Here is a 23,182-nt window from a genome sequence, read left to right as displayed (position 1 = left end):
TTTATTTTTTTTCCTAATTAAACCTCATGCATCAAAATACTTCATGGTATTCTCTTCCTACCTCTTCAGGTTGTTTTTTTGGTGTTTTGTTTGTTTGTTATGTGGGGTTTTTTTAATTGATTTGCTGTCTTTTAAATTTCTGCCTTGTTTGTTCTGTAGAAAAGTAAATAAATGCATTCATAATTACACAGGTAGCTACCATCTGCCATCTCACTTAACAGCTCTATGAGGTAGGAAAGTTAGTACCCCCGTAAGAGGCAGGGAAACTGAGGCAAAGAACTGGAAATTCTTATCAGTAATCTGTGTGCTACTGGTAAAAACCAGGATTCCGTAATTTCAGCCTTAAATTCTGCCATATATTCTTTGTAAATTAAATTACCCTTAATTATTACTTACACTGATTCATAAAGGTAATGTAACACATTAAATATTACAGTCTCTTCTTACCAAAATACTAAAAGTAAGTTCTTTCAACCAGAATAATAGCTTTTCAAAATATTCTCATTATGTTGCTTATCCATACTATTAAGCTTCTTTCAGGCCAACTTGTATTAAAGTGCTGAGTGGTCACTTATTTTCAGTCACCTGGATTCAAAAGTTACATAAATTCCTGCAGAGAACTCAGTTGTCAAGTACAAGCAGCTTATGTCCACAAAGGCCGGATCTCTTTTTTTCCTGCAGTCATCAAGAATTTCACTATTATTTTCAAGATTAGACTGCTAAAGCATAGAACTGACTAGTGCAAATGCTTAGGCACAATTTTGATTAAAATGCATACCTTCTTTTTCTGTGCAGAGGCAATACAATGGCATATAGCTTATTCAATGAGTCAGCATTCCAGAGACCCTTAAAAAGGCTCATGTCTGCAGAACGTTTGGCAAAGGAACAAAACACAGGATCCCACATCCTGTTTCACAGCATAGTGCAACTGAAACTTGTTCAATGTGTGTTTGGAGAGCATGCTTAAAACCAATAGGGCTAAAGCATGAGTTTTGTTGATCACCAGCCTACCTCAGGAGTTCTACTTCAAGTAGTGTAAGGCTTGAGCAGTGCACCACCTAGCAACAGCAGTTAGTATGTTGCTTCATCCATGTTGTCATCACTGCCAGCACCAAAGTCATCCCCATCTTCAAAATATGAAGAAATGTAGTCATTTTCCTAAACAAAAGGAAAAAAAACAAAACCAAACAAACCCTATCACTGCATCTGTGGAGGAGACAATTTTTGAAAAAAACATGTTCTAAGCTGCACTTGGGCACCACTGTTTTGAAACAGCAGTATGAGTTTTTTTCTTATTTCTTGGGAAAGAAAAAGCACAAAATATTGTCATGAACTTCTGATGTCTATGAAAGGAGAGGCATCACTGGTTTAGTGATGAATCACTGTATATATTGATAGTGGCAGGGCACAATTCCTGCTTGCAACACTTTTTTCCAGAGCTTTTTGGGAGTAACCAGTCTAAAACACCTACTGAAGTACAACACAATGTTGTGCAACAAAAAAACCCAAAGCAGTAACGCCTCTCACTACAACTCCCCCTCAGTGTCAGAGAAGCTAGGGACATTTCTTCGGCTGACAGCCAACACCCTGCTCCAGGAGTGGGATCTAACTTTTTCTAAGTAGGAAAACTAACATGATACCTCTTCATGCTCCTCTTCGTCATATTCCTCTGGTTCTTCTGCTTCTTCATCATCTTCATCTTCTTTGTCATTTGTTTTGTCTTTCTCATCTTCAGATTTTTCTTCTTCATCATCCTTCTTTTCCAACTCCTGTCACAGGGAAATCTTTACAATCCCAGGTAATCCCATGTTACAGCATATCCTTCACACTACCAAGATGTGCTGCAAGACAACTAGCATAACAATGCAAATGTGTTTTGTCAACACCTTAAGTGATGTAAAGCAGAACTTCCTAAGAACTTACTTGATGAAGCATTAACCCTCAGACTTGAAGTCTAAAAACTATGTCTTCTGAAATAAATTGAGATGATGATTTCTCTTTACCATCAGCTGTTAGACAGTAGAAGGCCATGTCATCCTTGATAAAGCAATACCAGGAACTCTATATATTAATGTACCAAATAACTGATGGATCACCAATAGAAAAAATACAAGGCTGTTCTCCCTCTCAGCTTCCTGCTGCCCCACAGCAGGTAGTTGCCTCCACAACCCAGATCATGCTTCTTCTAAACTCTTCTCTCCCTGTATGTTTCTTCCCTCTCGTATTCCTGTTTCATTTCCAGTGTCAGTAGATTGGTGAAACAGCAATGGATTTCAAAGCTCTGGCACCAGTTCCTCCTTCATTAAACTCTAATAGTAGCTCTGCTGTTCACAATCAGACTACATTGCTACCCAGTGAAGAAAAACTGGTCATTGTGCTCAGAGTCACATAGGAGGAAAGAAAACAGCTTCCCCACAGCCAGTCTCCATCCTTACCCTCTCCGTTGTGCTACCACACTGCACAACAATGGGTCAGAGTAAAACAGCAAAAGCCAGAAAAAGCTCTGGTTATTCCATTTGTATCGAAAAAACAAACTAAAGGTTTCATTTCCCTTCAGCAATTTCTACTGTACAATTTAGAAACAGTTATGTAACTCTTACCTCAATTTTTTTCAACACATCCAGATTACTTTTAGGCTCAGAGCTTTTTGCCTTTTTTGGTTTTGCACCTGCAGAAATAAAATACATCACTATTATTTTTTTTAATATGGAAAAAGACAAATTATTTTCTTTTACTTGCTCTTAAGAGCTTACATCTTAAGAATGCTATGGAAATCCTATACTGTCGGTATAAAAGTAATCTTAGACTTTGAATTACATCATTCATGGAGCTATAAAGGCCCAATTTATCCAAGTGATGCCTACAGGGTCAGTCTGAAACTCACTTTGAACAGAGTTGACCACAGGTTTGGCCAAAGTATGACATTCAGCTTTACAAAATACTTTCCACCTACATATTCACAGGATTTTAAGAAGCTAGAACAAAATCTCAATTTTTTATTTTTCATCATGTTGAAAAGAGAAAAACTCATTAGTGTTCCTAATTTATGCAACACATTAATGACAGCTGGGTGCTTCAGATAAATTAAAAAAGGCAGACAGTAGTTTATTAACTCCAAAACAGTAGGCATGGTTCGTGCAGCTAGATGGCTTTTGGACCACAGCTGGCTCTCATCTAATGAGTCCACAGAATTTCCACCTAGTTCTTTGATTCATGAACATAATCTTTTTTGCCAAGTTACTTCCTAAAATCCAACCTCCTTATGCTACTTAACTATATGGTGGAGTGAAAGTCAAAAATAGCATTCCTCACACACAGTAAGAGCCACCTGAATTGCAACACACTTAGCCAAGGTTGCCCCCAACTCCAGGAGTGCAGTTTGACCAGTATATGAGGACAACCAAAGAGTTCCAGAGTGAGAGATACTGAAGTATTTAGAGAGCTGTGAGACATCCCATTTCCACAATGGAATTTGACTTTCACTGCTGTTTCAGCATGATGACATAGAACTGGGAATGCAGGGCTGTACCTAACAGAGATGGGCTCATCAGCAGGGTAGAACTGCCCATGTAAGGGCCATACTGCTGTGGCTACACAGCTTCTGATGGAGCAGGCAGCTCCAGGCAAGCTAGCTCATGCAACCTGCACCGTTTTTATACCAGGCTGCACTATGTGGTATCTGAAAGAAAAACTGCGTGCATTGATGGAAGGGATCTCCTTTCTTTCTAGAGCAGACAGTGACCCTATGTTTTTATCTGGCCTAATACTTAAGGAAGCAGAACACTAAGAGCTGCTAAGAAGACAACTGTATTTTGCCAAAAGCAATTTTTGTCATTGTTGTTCATTGTCATGAACAACATTCTGTTCATTTTAGCATTTTGCCTAGGAAAGATTTATGTGACAAAAGCACTGCACAGAACTGAGGGGAGTCAAGCAGCTCTGTAATAACATGAGCAGTGTCAGAGCAGACACATCTAGAATCAAGTAGGCTTTTAAGGAGAGCAAGTGGAAAGTGCAATTCAAAATTATCACCTCTGCACAAACCCCTGCAGGCTTTTAGAGATAATGCCTATAAAACACACAGCCTGGAAGTCAAAACAGGAATGCAAGATGTTTCCTTAAATGCTAGGCATCTCTGAAGCTTATAATAAAACTACAGACAGTGACCCTCCATTAGTAGAACTTCAAGCAAAATAGCTCCTTGCACCCCAGTAGCTTAGAGATGCAATGGAATGCAACCTAGTATTTCCAAGTACCTATTGTCACAGTACTCGGGCCTCAATGCACACATCAGAGTGCTATATTCACATTATACAGCTGGCCTACAAGAGATGAACCCTATCAATGGGGTTTGTTTTTTTGGCTTTGCACTACTGGTATCAAGGATACTGTGGTCCCCAGCCCAGGACAAGTGTGGGAGAGATGTGGAATTCCACCCAGTTTTGTCAGCAAGAAGGCAGGTAGTCAGGTCTTCAGATTCAAACATTTGGGTAAACCAGAAAGGGGAGGGAGAGGTGTGTAAAAATGGGGTGGTCCCTGTACATGTAAATGGCATGATTTTTGCTTTTACAAGAACTTAATTTTTTTTATCCAATCCAATTCCAAAGGTCAGCTGATCTTTACCATCACAACCCTGTAAGAAAATGTACCTTTAAGAGCAAACAGAGAAAATGGCACAAAAGCAAGAAAAACAATCCCCCACAGTGAGCACTGATTCTCTCTGTGTTAATAATAATCACAATATTATTGTAACAAGGAATAATAAATCAGGGTGTATTATTTCATTGGATCTTGGAGAGGTAGTTATTGCATACAGGCTTATAAAACCTTATGCAGTTTCTTCTTTTGAAAAAGAAAAAAGAAAGCAGGTGTGCACTGGTTTCTTCTTCAGAGATTTTGTAAGTAAGAATTTAATTCTTAGTTGAGTCTTGCAGTCTACATTTAGTACCATGCTTCTCAGTGATGCTCTTAAAAGGAACAAAGCTTCCAGCTCAGCCAGCCTACATGACTCCTGCACATTCACTTTTATTTTTCTGTTTTACCCTTGCACTGAAAAATGACACATGAAGGACTTGGACAAAGAGAACACAAAAGTAAACAATTCAGACCTCTAGATACAGAAGGGCAACTTGTTATTTAACACCAACAGAGCAACAGACTTGCACAAACAACTTAAAATAACAATCATGCATACTAGAAGACACTTGGAAAAACAAATACATGGATGATGCTGTTTAATAAGAAAGTTATCTTTTCCTGTAAGAACAACCAATACCAGTTCTAACTGCTGTTGAAGGATCTGGTTCACAATTCTGCAGAAGGAAGCTGAAAATAAACAAAAAAAGTAAACCCAGAGAAAGTAGAAAATAACCTACAATGAACTATACCTAAAAGGCTTAAAAAATGCAAAAGTCAACCAAACCATAAACAAGATAATTAAGAAATCCAAACTATAGGGGAAATCTGAACAGGCAGGTGTTCAGGGTACACAAGAAGGGTGGGTGCTGACTAAAGATACAAACTTGCAAACCGAAAAGTTTTGTGTTGTTTTTTTTTTAATCTTTCACTGATATCTCACATGTCAAGATGGTACATCAGAAAGGCAGGAAAGGAAGATAAATCTGTTTCAGTAAGTTAAAAAACTTACAAAAGCAAAGTAAAAACCACAGAAGACAGGCAGACTACAAAATCAGTAAGAAAAACTCTGCCAAAAGCCCTGATTATTCAGACTAATTAACATTTCTATGATTTTTTTCCCCCCTAAGCCACTCCAGTATGTCTTCTATCACTCAATTAGTGTGTACTAAAGGCTTCTTAAAAATATATATTCTACCTTTTTTGGTCTTTTTCTTTGGCTTCATCTCTCTTGGGAGTCTTCTCCAATCTGTACAGAAAATAGCTTAATCTAAATAAATGATGATTTACAGCAGTAATCCTCCCCTTGCCACCCACCAAGGAAAAGGAGAGGTCCTTGTGCTTGATCTTATTTACATGCATTTGTTAAGTATTTTAGCACAAAACAGTTTTATGGAATTCTAGCTGTACTTTAAATTAAGGAATCTGAGTGAGGATTGGCATTTCACCCCCTTAATGACAACTGGCATCTTCCCCTGAGAGGCAAAGTTCAGCCCTTTCAGTGGCCCACATGCTTTTCAATTTACTTTCTATAATTAAGTTGGCAGCAGTGAGCTAAGTAGGTCCATGATTGTGGAAGTTTAGTGTTATAAAATCCAACTACATATGACTGAGACATCAGGTTGGGTTATTTTTAGTAACACCAATGTTTGTTCCCAGTTTAAAACTGGGATCTGTGTGGCAAGTAAGGTGGAAGGAGTGCTGGAGTGAGAGATAAAGCTTGCATTTTTTTTCTGCAAATCAGTCGTTTCAATTGAGTAAATAAATAAAAGCAGACTTGTTTCTTTTATTTTTTTCTTTTTGGACAAAACAGTACTTTGCCTTGACCTGAAAACATGAAAAGGGGATAACCCTCAAAAAGGAATATATGACTTAGTAAGGATTTGCATACTTTTTTACTGCTTGAAAAATAATCAATCAAACATTTAAATGAGTGGAACATTTCACAGGTTAATAAAGAATTAGCCTTTGATAGTCTAGGGTATTACCTGGAGTCCATGCTGCATACTCCTTTTCACTGTCCTGGTACTTTTTACTGTACCTCTCAATTGCTACAGAGAAGGACACAAAGAATTATTGGATTCAATTAATTAAAAAGGAAATCCAGACACAGTCCTTGATATTTTCCTGTCACTGAACATACAGTGTATTTTTTCTCCCTCATTTAACCCTTTTTTATACTCTTTGTACTTTTGTCAAACTCCTAAAAAAAACAGTTTAATGTTACCACTTTGAGCAGTTCTCAGGAACATAGACAGGTTTAATAATTTGCTCAGACCTCTCCCTCTCCAAAAAAAAAACCCCAAAACAAACCCTCCAAAATTATTGTAATTTATACTTCTATCCTTGGAAAGCATGATAACGTAAACTGCCAGTAAAGTCACAGAAATAATGCTGAAAGATCAAATGAACACCAGATCTTCTACTCTTCAACAATTTCACAGTCAAGCTTTTGCTACAAAACCAGTCAGTGACATTTATCACCACTGTGCTAACCATGAAGCATAATCTAGAGTTCTCAGGTCTCCAAAGGCCATGTCTGAGACTGATCAGCAGTTATAACTACATCAATTTATTCTGCAAAAGAGCCTCCTTGAACAATCTCTGATGACAAAAGCAGTAAGAATACTTAAGTATTTTTATATCTGTCCCATTTTTTCTTACTAAATCACCATTTCCAGTGGCAAAATTACTCATTCTGATGGCACTAATAACTCATTACACAAACAGGGATAATTTTTGTGTGTATTGTACAGAAAATTGCAACAAAGTCAGGCTGTCACCTTTACAGTAAAAAGCTTCTTTCATACTCACCAGAGAAAAGGGAGAAGGAAGATACCAAAAATGAAGATCAATTTTAAACTTAGTTATGAGGAGGGTGAGCAGAAACCTACTTAAAACTGTGACACAGCAGCTTGCATTTATAATGACACTGTCTAAAGGGGCAATTAATGTAGGTGGCTGTCACAGATGCTGTCGGAAACTGTCAGCACAGAGAGGGAAAGAAACCAGTCATTTTGATTTCAGCTCCAGGCTCTTCACTGAAGAACTAATTGCTGATACCATCAGTAAAAAAATACAATGGACTGCCTCACCACTCACTGCTAATGAATTAATTCCAACCCACTGCCAAGGTGACAGTTACCCAGTCACAGCAGATACACCTACAGGAAAAATATGAATGATTCATAGCTTATGCAGAGAGGAAAGCAGAGAACTCAATACATAAGAAGCCTGCTACTTATTCAAAATGAGTCTCAAAATGAATGATGAAGACCTATTCTGTATGGCACACTAATGCATCAAAATTGTCAGCTAGTATTAGATGTGGCTTTCATTTACTACCTGAATAATGAAAGAAAAGGCAGATAGCTATATCCTAACTAATTAAAATGTTTCCCTTCTCACACTTCAAAAGACTATTTGGCTCACAGCTGTTGTTCTGAGGGTTTACAACAATCCATTTGCTCTTGAAGCAAAGCCAATTTTAAAAGTTCCTGCCCACAGTCCCCCTCCTGTCTCTCTCTTATTCCTACCAGATGTTTTCATGAAATAAAAGGGAGAAAAGGGCTGTAAACCAGATAACAGAAAAGATCAGTTAAAAATAATCTACCTTGGGGGAAGCAAACAATTTTCTGAAAGCTAGGCTACTTCTGCCACATAATGCAGTCCCAGGCACAACTGCGTACTGTGACTGAGATGAAAGCAAGCTTTTTAAGCTGCAGACCACCACTGATGTAATTACACCCCACCACTCAGATGAGGCATTTTTACACAACTAAAGGTTCAGTAAAAAGTTACCCCCGCTTACCCTTGGGGGGATGAGAACATCTGAAGCAACATTTGAGTGGCATTCCCTGCAAAAGTCAGTTTTTGTAGAGAAACAGCCTTCAAAGCTACTACTTCTATTAAGAAACATATTCAGCAACAGAAAGAGATCACCTCAAAAAGCAGGCTGCAGAAACAAAGATGATTTTGAGGTGAATTGTAAAAATGATCACATGAGGCAGAGATGAAAAAGAGAAGGAGTATGTTCTCATTGAAACACAATGGGAATATGTTAGTTAGTTCCTTGGAAATAACCCTGAGCAGCTCTCAGTCATTGCATCCCCTTTCGTGCCTCAAATGGAAACAGACAACTTCAATCCTGACAAAGATCAAGAGCAAGGCAAGCCTCTAGTGAGATGAAAATCCAAGGAGATTGAAATTTGTTTACTCAGAAGAGGGAAAGAGGAAATGCAATAAAAGAGTAATTTGGAATTCTTTTACCATCATAAAGGGACCTAGAAATGAAGATCAGACCTGTTCTAGTCTCATAACAATGGTTTTATCTGGCTGCACTGTCAGGGTCCACCCTGGGCTGTGCTTGTGTGCACTACAGCTTCCTGCTGCATCTTAGTGACTGCTGGACCCCAGCTGCAGGTCAGAGGGAATATTCTTCCTCTTGTGAGCCACCCCACCTGGCTGGCAGTGTGTTCACTCCCCACATTGCTGAGCCCTCCTCCATTTTAAACAGCACCTCAGTACATGTGAACAACCCGTAAGGTGTGTTAATCACGGTTACATTAAAAGCCTAATGGAAAAAAAGAATGCAGTCTCAAAACCAGCTACAATTCACCACTAGCCCATGAAGAAAAATTACCAAAAAATCCAGGGTGACTGGACTATGTACCTGTACAGTGTCAACATCATGACTGTTCAGTCAGAAGGTATTCTGATGGTTTTGGGGGAGAAATGAAAGCTCACATTTTTAAGTTCCAGTCAGCTCTCATGACTCAAAATCTGCACAAAACACTATGGAAAAGATTATCCAGTGTTTGGCCACTCTGGATTTGTTGGGCATTTTTATAAGGCTTTTCAGCAACTGCATACTGCACTGCCTGGGCCTCAGGTCTTACACACAGAGTATCTTCCATGTTATGTTATCAGCACTTGCCATTCATACCATTCAGAACAAGCACTCAGGAGGATGATAGAACAAGGCAAAAATCCAAAACACAAAGCAGCACTCCTCACAGCAATAACCTCCTGGGACTGCTAGATTTACAATACCCCCACAGATAGGGAAACAGGCATTAAAATCTTTCTACCCTGCTCCCCTTTCCTTCTCTCCCACTATGTAAGTTTTCTGACCAGGAAGCATGGATTTTAACAGTATACTGATGTGTGACTGTATGTCAACTATAGCAGAGCATGTATTGTTATCAAACAATAGCAAACTGATTAATTTTTAATGACATATAAGCAAAAGCCATTCTTAGATCAAGTAGATTAAGATCAAGCTTTGGCTTCTAATGCAGCTTTGCTTCTGCTGCAAGCCTCAGTAAATCACTTATCCTCATCTCAATCTTTATATTTCAGGTGACTTTTCAGTAATACTTACTGATTTTCCTTAATGGATTTAGGGGAAAGAAAAAAATTAGTACCTTTCAGAATGGCCAGCTATTAAATATAACATTGATTATTTTAAGTATGTCTTTACACAATTAAAAGGGAAGCTGCATTTCAACACTAGCATTTACTACCGATTTCTTTGCTCCATTGCAAAATTTCAAGGGTATTTTAACAAGTGGAAATGCTTATTGTATTAGTTAGAATATAACTGAAAGTATTTCACAGCTGGTCTAAGTGTTTCTTGCTGTATAACAAATGAAACAGATACTTGATACCTCTCTTTTTCACACAGTAGTTGCTTTCCAGTTACAGCACTTGTAGGTGTGACATACAGTTTCAGTAAAGCAGAAGAATTTCAGACTATCTTAAGCTGCCAATTTTTATTCCTCACTATCAGCACGAAATACATCTTCAACACATGCATTTCACTACATCATCCTTCAGGGAGTAATAACTACAGAAGTTAGAAATAAAAAGCACACAAACAAACCTTCACGCTCTTCTTCTACTGCCAAAAAATACGGCATTCTTTTCATAGTTCCTCTAAAGTCTTGTTTTAAGGCCAACATATAATCTTCATCTTCTCCTGTTTTCAGAGGCACTGGCTTATTGTCTGTACTCTGTACAAATTATGTTTATTATTTATAAGGTCTTAACATACATCAAAACTATGCATTATGCTACTTTGCAACTATATTGCATTCCAACATGCATAACTATGCTTGCAATTCAATTTATACCTTTTATGGCTTCACTGTATCTTTCTGCAAAAATATATCAAGAAATCAAGGCAGAAAAGGTATTAACACTGTGAAATAGTGATTCATAGTCATGTTAAGCTGCTAATTGCCAAAATCAGTTTTTCACACTAGCCTAACTTAGTCAGAAACTACTGCTTCTCTCTTCAGAGCAGCACTGGCCTTGACCTCTTCTAAAACAGTATTTTAACTACACTAATATGATTACTCTGAGAAACATGGACTACACTAATATGATTACTCTGAGAAACATGGACACCCTTCCCACAACACAGGTTGTGTTGTCATATAATCAGGTAGCACACAGGCCCTCACACAATTCAGTTTCTGTCAACTGAATTTAAATTAATAGTAAAGGTTTGGATTTTTTTTTTCTTTTTTGGGGAGGTTGTTTGAATAATGAATCTTTGAAATTGGGAAAGATAAATAAGCAAAATCAGTTTTAAAAACAAACAGAAAACTAGAGCCGGAGAGATAATTATAGAATAGATGTTGTTTCTCTCACCTGATGGTGCACAATCAATACCTGGGTGGCAGGTTGCAAAGCACAAAGTGCTATGACAAGTCCCAGAGCTGGATCATGAAAGGAGTTTATTTCTTCCAGCTGTATTAGCTGTCCAACATTTTAAATTACTAATGTTGCTGTTAGTAAGCTGATGCTCCTTAACTGGGTTTCCAATTGCACTTACAGGAAATGCACAAGAACTCAAAAAATGCCAATTAGAAATAATGGCAATAATTCACTGCTTAAACTAATTTCAGTCTAAGTCAGTCAACAACTGCAATATACTTTTGGTCACTGCTCAGTCATTAAATCTAACTCCTGAAATTTGCATTGATACTAGTTATGCCCCTGGGTTAACTATGGTTTATTTGAATGACACTAGATTTCCCCTGAAAAGTTTAACCTAGTTCTGAAACTTTTTTCCCTGTCAAGAAGAAAGCATCTTTATTTCTCCATGGTAAACATTAGATACACTGGGGCTAATAATTCTCCTACAAGGCTGATTCACTGCTGACTGTAACTGCAGAAGCTGTAGACCACACAGAGTTCACAGAACGATTTGGGTTGGAAGGGACCTTACAGATCACCTAGGTCTAACAGACTGCAATATTCACTCTAGGAGCAATTACAGATGGCTTGGTATCAATGAAATTACTCAACTTAGTTAGAGGTAGACTAAGAGGATACATAATATCTGGTTCAGTGAGTCAAAACCTTGTGTCAAAGTAGGATTCAGAGAAAATTTGGTGTAGCAACAATTACATGCCAAACTTGCACATTCTGTATCATAACATGTGAGATTAAGAAAAACTTCATGCACCTTGACCAAACTGTGATGTAACTGGGAAGTTTTCTTGCATAAAACTGCTACATTTTAAGACTACTCTTCCATCTCAAAATCATCCAAGTTTCCCTGCACAGCGAAACGGAGCCAGAAAAGGCTCTTTCTTTCTCTTTAATTTTAAAATATATTCCGAATGCCAAATGCAATTAAGTTTCCTTTGTTGCATAAAATATCATTCAGTTGTTTTTAATTATTTTCAAATTTTGCCTACTGAGAGACAAGACAATCTTCCAATATCGTTTATGTTTGCATCAACAGTAGATTTATAAAATCAGCAAATCCAGAGCAATCAGCAAATCAGCAAATTCAGAGCTTCAAAGACTAGTGCAACTTCATTTCAAACAAATGCAGATATCCAGGGTTTCTGTCACTGTAATGTCTGGAAAACCAAGTAATTATGGGCACTTTAATGAACCAACATCTTGCACGCGATCTAGTTAAATATGGGGTGCGAAGCAAAGGGGTTAGCAAAGGCGTAGGAAGCAATAATAAGAAAATCAATTATTTACATTATATGCTTCAAAATTGGCCTAAAGTGCTTAAAGCTGTTAATGTATTTAATTCCATTACCTAAACACAGAGTGTGTTGTCAGATACCTGCAGTACTTACAGGAAATGGTGGTGGAGGCTTACACACGACATCAGGGAGAGCTGCACCTTTATCAAAGCCAATAGCCTCAACATTGAAGGTAAATGCAGCTCGTCCTCTTCCTCTGCCTGACCCGGCCATCTGGAGGTACTGAAAATATTACAGATTTTTAAAGAGTTATTTTCACTACATTTATCAAATGAATGTATGTATTACTTATAAAATTAATGTCTAGAAAAGATTAATTTTAAAACCAATCTCGACAATAAATTTAAATAGCAAGCTGATTTTAACAGATAAATAAATACTAAACATTTGGCAAATGCCTAAATCAACTCCATTCCTTCCTTTCTTCTAGCCACCTCTCTGTGCCCAAAATGACCTCCTAACCTCGGAATTTTACACTTTCTTCTTCTAAACCTTGGATACACTGACTTGAGATCAATCAGGGTAGAAGCAGCAGAAACAACAAAAGATTTTTTTTAAATAAATTATTATTTTTTTTTTTAAGTTCAGGGACCCTGACCTTTCTGTGAATACATTGTGCAGTCTCAGAACTTTTCCCCAAAAAAAGTTTGTCACTCATGGCTTTTTCACCCTTCAGATTTTTTTGTTCCCCTTTACCTAGTTTTGGGAACTGATACAGAGCCAAATGCAAAGAGGTTCAAGGTAAAACCATCTAGGGCTTTTATTCCCAAAAGCTCTCTCAGCTCCACTACAGCACATCCACAAGTGAACTGCTGATAAAAGCAGCTTGTTTCTAACTTAAATATTTTGTAGAATCATAGAATCACAGAAGATGCTGAGTTGGAAGGGACCCATCAGGATCACCAAGTCCAACTCCTGTCCCTTGTGTAGGACATCTCTAGAATCACACCATGTGCCTGAGAGCATGATTTCACCAAGGATATAAAAGAAGAACAGCCTGCAGAACTACATTTACAGTCACAACTCACCACCTTCACTGTTATGCTAACCTCCATCTCAAGACTGTAAAACCCATGAGCTGGCAGAGAAAGCAAAACATGAGGCAGATATTTTTTTTTCCAGGGGAAGAAGTCAAGAAATGGGACCCAAGAGAAATAACGTGCTACTACTGTTCCTTTCTCAAGACCATGTACAGATAAATTCAAGGCCCCAGCTCAGAAATCTCACATGCTGTTTACCATTAATTCCAATATTACCATGTTGCACTTAGTAAGAATCTTTCCAGACTGACTCTTGTACCTGCACCCTCACAACTATTCCCACTGTTGGTGTGTGGGCAAGGTAAGTTCAAAGAGGAAATAGGAAACAGCACAATACCTACAGATTCTCATAACCTTGCTTAAATTAACAAGGCACCTAAGACAGAATTAGTATTAGGAGCAAAGAATTGCATACTTAATATTAAGATCTTTTAAGATTCCCTCAAATTGAGGCAATGGCCTTTTTATTAAATGCCAGTAAAAAAGCAGGTTGATGCAAGTATAGTCATTATTTTCAAGAGGAATAAGCTCTTCTTAGGCAAAACAAAATCACATGATGTATTTCCACATCACTCAGCAGCACAGAAAACTGTCTAAAAATAAGCACAGAGACCTAAATAAATCATTTAAAGAAAGACAACAAAGCAAAAGCTAAGTCTGAGCATTTAATTAACTAGAAATTTAAAAAAGGAAAAAAAAAAAAAGAAGAAAGTACAAACTCAGTTGAAAACAAGATGAAAAGCAAGATGTGTGCCTGGCAGAATGGAGACAAAAGATACAGTAAAGCCCCAAACATTAGCAATTCTGTTATCTAGGTGTGAAAAAAGTGAACCAACCACAGAAGAAACCAACAAAAAACAGAGTTAAGGGAGATATCCAGCCAACAAGGAGAAGCACACTGCACTAAATATAGTTAATATAAAAGTCTGGTTTTAAAATGGTGCTTTTAAATGAGTGATTGGTAAGATTCTCTTGCAAGGGCGCATCAGACTGATGAGAAATAAGAAGCCTTAAAACCAGCAGTATTTCAACCCTGCAGTTTCACTGAGGCTTGTGATTTGTTTGTATTTTCAAGCACATCCTACACCGGACAGCGCCCGAGGACCGGAGAACCCGTGAGGGGAACAGCTCAGATGCGCAACTTGAGTTACCAAGCACGACAAAGCTACCACAACCCGTGCTCTGGCTGCCACGAGGGACGCTTCATGGAGCACAGGGGCAGGTTTTCGTGATTGTGAGCATTGTCTGCGTCAGGCACTCTACCAAAGAGATTTTCCAAGTCCTTCCAAGCTAAGCGCGGTGCTGCCCGGGCAGTCAGTGAGGGGCGGGCGGGAGGCAGACCCGGGGTCCTCCTTATCATACCTTTTCCTCAGGAAAACCCCTCTCGATTGCGTTCCGATCCTTGATTTCCAGACACAGCCACAGCCGGAGGGATGAAATCTAAATACTGAAAGTCTGCGGTTTGGTGGTGCTGTTTGTTTTCGTGGCTTTTTTTCCTGTCCTCACCTGACGCCCCCGGAGGCAACAGACAACCGGTCACGACGGCCGTGGGAGGCTCCACCCGCTCGGCTCCCCCTCTCGCCTCTCCCCGCTCCATCCCCCTGCCCTTTCCGCACCGCCACCCCCGGATCCAGAGTTCCTCCCCCCTCACAAAATCCCCTCACCATCCCGGCCGTCTCCCCCGCGCCCTGTCACGACAGAAGACGCGGGCTACCCCCCCCCCCCCCCCCCGCCTCTCACGCAGCCGCCGGTACCCGCAGCTCCCGGGGCTCCCTCGGGGCTCCCCCGGGGCTCCCTCGGGGTTCCCCCGCGCCCACCCCGCTCTCTCACCGCGCTCCGCCCGCGGCTGCCGCAGTGGGCCGGGCCCGGGGCCGTGAGGGGCGGGTGGGCGGGAGAAGGGTCCGGAGCCGGCGCCATGTCGGCGTTGGAGTGGTTCGCGCATAAACCTTTGGGCGGTGGGATCTTCTGGATCCAAGAGCGGTTCTACGACTCGGGCAACCGGGCCAACATTTGGCTGGTGAGGGGCTCGCAGCGAGACGTGGTTATCGACGCGGGGCTGGGGCTGCGCAGCCTGCCCGACTACCTGCGGGCCGCGGGGCTGCTGGCGCCGGCGGCGGACGAGGAGGAGGAGGAGGCGGCGGGGCCGCGGCCGCTGCTGGCCGTGGCGACCCACGTCCACTTCGACCACTCGGGCGGGCTGCAGCACTTCGAGGAGGTGGCGGTGCACAGCGCCGAGGCGGCCGCCCTGCTGCGGGGGGACAACTACGAGGCGGTGACCTGGCTGTGGGAGCGGGAGGTGGCGCGGCCGCCGCGGCCCGGCTGGCGGGCCCGGCAGTTCCGCGTCCCGCCCGTGCGGCCCACCCGCCTGCTGCAGGAGGGTAAGGCCTCCCCAGCGCGCGTGTTCGCGGGCGTTTCGTGTGTCTCCGCTGAAGTCATTTATTATGATTGTTTTATTTTTGTTATTACTTGTTTACTTGTCGAGTCTCGGGGTGGTGGGAGCGACTCGGCGCTCGTGCGGCTCCGTCGTAGAACCGCGAGGCTGGTTTGGGTTGAAAGGGACCTTAAAAGACCCATCTATTTCCAACCCCCCTGCATGGGCAGGGACACCTCCCACCAGAACAGGCTCCTCCAAGCCCCATCCAACCTGCCCTTCAACACTGCCAGGGATGGGGCAGCCACAGCTTCTCTGGGCAACCTGTTCTGGTGTCTCACCCCCCTCACAGCACAGAATTCCCTCCTCATGTTTAACCTAAATCTGCCCTCTTCCAGTTTAAAGCCGTTACCCCTTGTAGGCGTTACATCTATATAGGGTGATACATGTATATAATAAATACATATAATATAAATACGTGGTTGGACGTGGTTTTGTGCAGCCTGGTCTAGCGGTAGGGTTCCCTGCTCGTGGCAGGGGGGTTGGAATTTGGTGGATCTTTGAGCTCCCTTCCAGCCTTAAGGGTTCTATGATAATAAATGCATGTAATACATTTATGTAGGGCAGTAGTTAAATCGGTGTTTTTTCACTTACACTCGGTCTCTGCAACCCACTTTGCAGAATCTATGAGCCATCTGCAGTCCTCAGCATGAGACGAAAAAGAGATGCAGTGGGTTAAATTCTTGTCTCTGCTAGTTATGAAAATATTGACAGGGACAGAGAAAGAGGCGTAAAATAGCATGTGCTTGCCTAATCTGTTTGCATGTTGATGCAGGATTTTTTTTTCCGTAGAATGAGAATCACTCAAGAGTAATGTGAGTGACTAATTGAGCACCCCAGGTTTAGCCTTAGGCTTCTTAACAGTATGGCACCATGACAATCAGTTCTGGCATCTGGTGGCCCTTATTATTTATAACTTCTCAAGGCACAGCAGTGTAAAGAACAAAGCAATTTATTGAAATACATACTGTGAAGAATAAGGATTTTGCTTTACAGAATTTATGTAACTGTGACACTTAAAGTGGCTTGTTACAGATAGAGAAAAGTGGCTTGTTACATATTGAGAAACTCCATTTAATCTCTCATAGGTAACAATGAGTAGGTTATTTTGGCAACAAACAAGCTAACTGCAGTGTGGTGGAGCAGGAGTTATGGGGTGGCTGGCTGTCAGACAGGTGACACCTTTTGCAGGGGACTTAATCCCTTCTAGTCTCCATGAGACTGTCCCACAAAGGTTCTTGGAAAAGCAGAACTGAATTTACTGAAGACTTCACAGAAGATCTGATGTGACATTTAACTATAGTCAATCGAGAAGTTTAAATTGTTACTCTTTTTTTCTTTAAAAGGGATGAATTGTTAAAATAATTTGTAAAAGAACAAGCACACTTGCTGTCAAAGCAAGATCATATTCTAAGATAGCCATTTTTAAGACATACTGCATGGAAATGGCATTGTCACCTCAGTGCTTGGGTCATTGCTCTTGGGTCATTGGGTGAGGTTATCCAGGAAGGCTGGTAACACAGGATATGAGACAGGCTGTATTCTGTTACAATCCAAAGCTGCAACATTTACTTGTACATTGTCTGCTTCATTCATTGAGTTTTATTTTTGCATTACCTTAGTCTTAACAGATCTTCCCAGCACTTTTAATTTTGGCTTTTCTAGCTAAAATTGCATTTACTTGCATTGTGCCTTAACATTTACTGCTTTCTAAGGCACTTGTGTTTTCTCAAGGCTCAGAGTTTCCTTCTGCTGTCCCAGTCCTTTCTTATTTTTTTTTTTCTTAAATTCTATACATTTCTTCTTTAAATTTCTCTCCCTGAAAGAGAATTTGGCTAAAAATTCTTTCTGCTAATTTTGAAACTGGCTGCTTTTGCAAACTTAGGGATCTGCTCCCATTTTGTGTATAGTACAGTTAGCTCTTCAGTGATTTCTGAATGCTCTTCTAGCATTTTCAACAGTCCTTTTCAGTACCAAAGGTCCTGTCACAGAAGATGTGCCTTTCAAGAGTTAAGTACCTCTGGGCTTGCTGAATTTTTTGTAAATTCATAGCATGCCTGTCTCTGGTGTAAGTCTCATCTGTAACTTCTGTATTTCTAATACAGTCAAGCTTTGGTAGCTTTCTTGTGTTCTTGGAACTTGAAATGCATATTACAGTTTTAAGTCTCATTTTGTGATGGTCTGGATGTTACTTCTTTTAGAACTGTTTAATACAGTTGTTAAGCTGAGAAAGCTGCTTATATGTTGGTCTTCTTTCCCTGTGTAGCCCTAAAGTTTACATATTTACCACCTGTAAATTAATGAGTTTTGCACGTTTATAATTAGCAGAGTTATTTGGCCTGTTCTCCATCCCTAGATTGACTTTCTGCTCAAAGTTGCAGTCCAGTGGCTAGTACAGTGAAAAGGTATTCATATTTAATCTGGCAAAAAGAAAGAACTTAGGTTAAGGGAGTTCTGTTTTAATAGATCTGAATGAGTGAGATGACAGTATATGGAGACCAGTCTTGGTTCTCCTCCAGCAATTCATGTTGTGATTCTTTGCCCTTCAGAAGTAACAGCTGTGCAATTCTAGGCAAATAAATTGAGGGTAAAATGGTAATAAATTGTTAAGTACTCGCAGACTTTCAAAGGAGACCCAGCTTATGTGTGTTTTGTTTGTTTCCTCTTTTTCTCTATCACCTTTCTTTTCACATGGTTTAGTTTATTAGGGTGGGAGCAGTTTCAGCTAATACAGCCTTTGCTCTCTGTTGATATGATTGGAAAAGAAAATAATGTCAGGTGGATCTTTTGGGTGTCTTTTTGGCACTCACCAGGAAAATGAATGTCTCTTGGCCATTGCTGTGGACATACAGTACGTACAGTTCTCAGTATAGGGAGGTCACACTCCTTTTGTGGTGTTTAATACACATGATAAATGTGTTTTCCTGTAACACCTTTGCTTGCAGGGGATGTGATCAGCCTTGGAGACCGAGACCTTACTGTCATGCACATGCCTGGTCATTCAAGGGGCAGTATTTGCTTACATGACAAAGACCGGAAGATTCTGTTCAGCGGAGACGTGGTGTACGACGGATCCATGATTGACTGGCTTCCCTACAGCAAGATCACTGACTACGTTGCAAGCTGCCAGCGCCTCATGGAGCTAGTGGACAGAGGCCTCGTGGAGAAGGTCCTGCCTGGGCACTTCAACATATTTGGGGCAGAAAGGCTGTATCGGTTAGCTTCCAACTACATTGCACAAGCTGGATTTTGTCACAAGGTTTCTACTTGTGCCATGAGATCCATTGCGAGCATAGCACTCCGTATCACCAATCCCAGGGTCACTTCTTAGTGGCTGCACTTTGTGTGACCCATTCCCTGCTGAGAACCCACATGGCTTGTGAAAGTGTTGATACAAAGAAAGGCAGTGTGCATTAGTGAAGGTGGCAAATTGGTATAGATCTGCTGCAAGCATTCTCCCTATTTTTGCCTACTTTATTCCTATTTTTATAAAAAGTTCAGAAGCTAATAGCTTTAGCCAAAGCTAACTTTTTTTTTTTTTCCAGAGCATGTTTGCACATGTATTGTGATTGTAATACATTGTTTTGGTTTGGTGTTCATCCTGACAGATGTGTATATGCCAAAAATGAGAGGTTTTGCATTCATGCCTGAAACCTGTTGATGTAGCACTAGGTTTGTGAGTTTTCATTCAGCTCCTGCTCAGGTTTGGGCCTCACACAGCTCGTCCTAAGACCTGGTGTGTGCTGGGAGCAACACCATTAGGTCAAAGCAAGAGCAGCACCTGTGCAGGATTCAGTGGGCAGAGAGAGGTAAGGGCCATTCTGCAGCCTTTCTCACCTGAAGCTCAGTGTCTGCTGCACCAGTCACCACCTGCAGCTTTGCAGAGTAGTTGCCTGGCAGTTTCTTTAGAATTCACTAACATATGGAAATGCTACAGACCAGGCTTCCAGGATGGAAGGTGTGTAGGTACATCAGCTTAACCAAAAAGCTTTTGATGGGGAACTAACACCAGATAGGTTGCTGGGGGCTTCCACACTTCCTGGTGAGGTGCAGGGGTTGCTTGCCCCATGACAGAGGAGCAGGAATGAGCACTCTCACCATCGGCTAGGGAGCTGCTTTGCTTACAGGCCTGCCAGTTAGGAATTGCAGAATTTGTTAACTAATGAATCCATATGTTAGACTACTTTGTACAAAGTGGATTGAAGGCCTTGCTTGATGTGTTTGGTTTTTTTTTTCTGATGAACTCATAAAAATTGTTTACAGAGTGTGTTGCTCTGTAAATTTGAGAGAACTGGACTATGACAAACTTAGTTTTATTTGTGTTGAAGAGTATTTCTATGTGACTGGGTTGTAACTCAGCTGTGGTAGGGCAAGGATAGAAGCTTTAACATGAACTTGCCCTGCTGCAAGTGCTGCATTAAACAACCAGTATGCTTGTTACCCCAAAGTGAATGTAACTTGAACTGTTTACTGTTTGCTTATGAAGTGTTTAGTGTGTATGTTTTTTATGAAAAGTGCATTGCATTTCAGTCTGTTCCAAAAAAAAGTTTAATACATTGAGAAATGCTAAATGAGATTGTAACTTGCTTATGAAAATTGAATGTGTGATATTTAAAAGCTGTTGAAATGGTTAAAGTGTAATAATTCTAACAGTATATATATGTAACTTTTTTTAAAAGGACACTGTCTGATGTTATTTTTGTATTTATACTTTCCTAAGAAGAGTGCAAATGTTTTTTTTTCAAAGTTTTAGTAGAGTTGAACCTTATTTGTTTGCATTTGTCCCCCCACCCCTCATCATCATACCCAACAGAAAGAGAGCCCACAGTTTGGGTTCTGCCTAAGGCGTGGGGGAGTGGAAATTTATAGCCTTCTTAATAGGTATGAATTCTGATTAAAAAAAACAAAACAGGTGCAAAATAAAAGCATCTCTGTCCAGAAATTATGAAAGAAAATACATTATGATGGTTTTTCTCCTCTCACTGACCACTACACTCCTGCCTTTCCTATTTGAATATATTCTTCACCAGGATTTGTACAGGTTGTGATGTGCCTAGTTCTTGTTAGCAGTGCCTATCTCCAAGCTGAAGCAAAATTGTCAGTGGGCAGGAGAGATGTAGCAACGCAGCATTGGAAAGACTGATCACTTGCATCATAGTCCCTTTTTTGGAGGAATACAAGTATGTCAGTCTGTTATGTGAAGAGCTTTTAATCTGTAGGAAGACTTCTGTCAGAAATTCAGCTAAGAGTTTATCTTGGCCTCATTTGGCCAGAGGAAGAAATACAAAAGCTTAGCCTGGGATGCAAAAAAGCCATTCAGTGAAGAGGCCCAGAACAAACTCTATAGTGTTGTTTTTTCTTTTCAGCTTGCTCATGCATGCTGGTATTTACTTAGCAGTCCAGACTCTGATTTTGGTAGCCAGAGGTTCACAGTGGACAATCACAGATCTGAGGTGGCAAGAGGGAAGGTCAGAATGCCTGAAGAAATACATAGCACAGGAGCTTACACCAGCTACCCAGATGAAGCCATGATGGGTGTCACAGATGACCCCAACAGTCAATTAATTTCTTCAAATTAGCCATCTGTGGCATAAAGCCAGTAGCAGTCTTACTCTGTTTCTGTGAGGGTTGTAGGAGCACTGGTGAAAAGCCTGTGCAATAACATGGACAGAGAGACCTCTTCTGTCACAAAGCATGCCAATACCTATGCCAGTTGCCAATGTTTTGCAAGTGTTCATTAGAGTGAGATCACACTGATTTAGCATTTTGTGTTACACTACTGTCAGTGTGGGGTTTTGATCCAGTATTACTGATCCTGTAGCCAAATTTTACTGTACTGTAAAGCCTGAGCTCTTAAAAAGGGAAGGCTTACAGGCATGTCAATTCAAAAGGAAAGATATTCCTTTGTATAAATCTGTGCTCATTACCAGCTACAAGATCTTTAAGTGTCTTGATCACTGTCAAAATGCCCTATTAACCCATGCTTAATTCCATTAAGTATGTATAGATAACAGCAATTGCCTGTTGTTATGTTGTTTTTTTTCCTTGTCCAAAATCTTAAGGGGATATTTTCCTAGCTCAGAAGTGAACTTTATGTGAACACAGCCCCAGATGGGGCATGTGAGCAAATTGCTGCTATAATCCAACTGAAAGTACTTTTTGAGGCTCTCAAAGTTATTTTTGTATTACAAGAAATTCACTACTAGGTAAATGCTGTCTTAAGTATAAAGAACTGTCTCTGACTATTTTTGTTAAGAATTACCAAGTTTTACTCATAAGAGTTTGACAGTGTCCCTTTAACACTATTTGGATTAAGTATTTAAAACATACATGCTAAGTTTAAATATTGCAACATTTTTGGCATTTAGAACTGTGTTGTTATGTTTGTAAAATCTAAATGTAGTTTTTAGTAGCCTGGAGAATTGACAAGATCAGATGGGGATTTTTGCTCTAGTCTGTCAAGACTCTTGTGATGGTAACAACAGTTTACACATAAATAATTTTACCATGGATAATAATAATAAAAAAATGTTATAATCCTATGGAGTTCAGTCATAATTTCTAGGTATTTTTTTGAAAGAAGCATTTTTCCATTCTAAATGGAGTGTAAAACCTTTAGAAGCTGCTAGCAGTGTTTTTTATGCTTTTGAGCAAGGGAATGCATGAGAAGTGTTTACAAATCACAGACAGATGCTGTAAAGATTGTATAAAACCATGAGTACTACTTAAAAAAAACCCCACAATATAACACAAATCAGGTTTTCAACAGGATTTGTGCACAGAAAACATAGATGTGATGAATGCACATTTGGGGGTCAGTTTCAGTTTGTGGTGATGTAGATTATTTCCACACAAGGCAGTGGCTAATGAGAGCTGTTCACTGTACTTGAAATTATAATGGTCACAGAGCTTCTCTTCAGCACATACCTGGAGCCTGAGTTAATGCCTCACATACTTGGTGTCTCGTTTCTGATACACTGATAAACTGTAGGAGTTTCCTGATGATTAATTAGCCTATAAATAACAAAAGCAGCTGCTGTCATGGAAACCAGCAGACA

The 23,182-nt window shown here is 40.2% G+C and overlaps 2 protein-coding genes across 3 annotated transcripts; one reads left to right on the top strand and one right to left on the bottom strand.

Moving 5' to 3' along the window:
- Nucleotides 1-22: 22 nt before the first annotated feature.
- On the bottom strand, nucleotides 23-15,689 carry POLR3G (RNA polymerase III subunit G). 2 transcript variants are annotated; one of them, XM_051642567.1, is made up of 9 exons: nucleotides 15,640-15,689; nucleotides 15,056-15,199; nucleotides 12,747-12,875; nucleotides 10,520-10,649; nucleotides 6,624-6,686; nucleotides 5,834-5,884; nucleotides 2,601-2,668; nucleotides 1,641-1,769; nucleotides 23-1,158 (listed from the first exon to the last, which is right to left on the bottom strand). In XM_051642567.1, the coding sequence occupies exons 3-9, from the start codon at nucleotides 12,864-12,866 to the stop codon at nucleotides 1,072-1,074; spliced, it is 648 nt and encodes a 215-aa protein (XP_051498527.1). In that variant the 5' UTR covers nucleotides 12,867-12,875; nucleotides 15,056-15,199; nucleotides 15,640-15,689; the 3' UTR covers nucleotides 23-1,071. The 2 variants fall into 2 exon arrangements, with proteins under 2 accessions (XP_051498527.1, XP_051498528.1); XM_051642568.1 differs by lacking the exon at nucleotides 15,640-15,689 and adding an exon at nucleotides 15,448-15,473.
- On the top strand, nucleotides 15,606-22,672 carry MBLAC2 (metallo-beta-lactamase domain containing 2). The gene is made up of 2 exons (XM_051642566.1): nucleotides 15,606-16,071; nucleotides 19,070-22,672. Exons 1-2 carry the CDS (start codon nucleotides 15,609-15,611, stop codon nucleotides 19,453-19,455), a joined length of 849 nt encoding a protein of 282 aa, XP_051498526.1. The 5' UTR covers nucleotides 15,606-15,608; the 3' UTR covers nucleotides 19,456-22,672.
- The last annotated feature ends 510 nt before the right edge of the window (nucleotides 22,673-23,182 follow it).

Source organism: Apus apus, chromosome Z (assembly GCF_020740795.1).
Source record: "Apus apus isolate bApuApu2 chromosome Z, bApuApu2.pri.cur, whole genome shotgun sequence".
In the NCBI taxonomy this organism is placed as follows: domain Eukaryota; kingdom Metazoa; phylum Chordata; class Aves; order Apodiformes; family Apodidae; genus Apus; species Apus apus.
The sequence above is the reverse complement of the archived record's forward strand: the minus strand, read 5'-3'. Positions and strand labels throughout refer to the sequence as shown.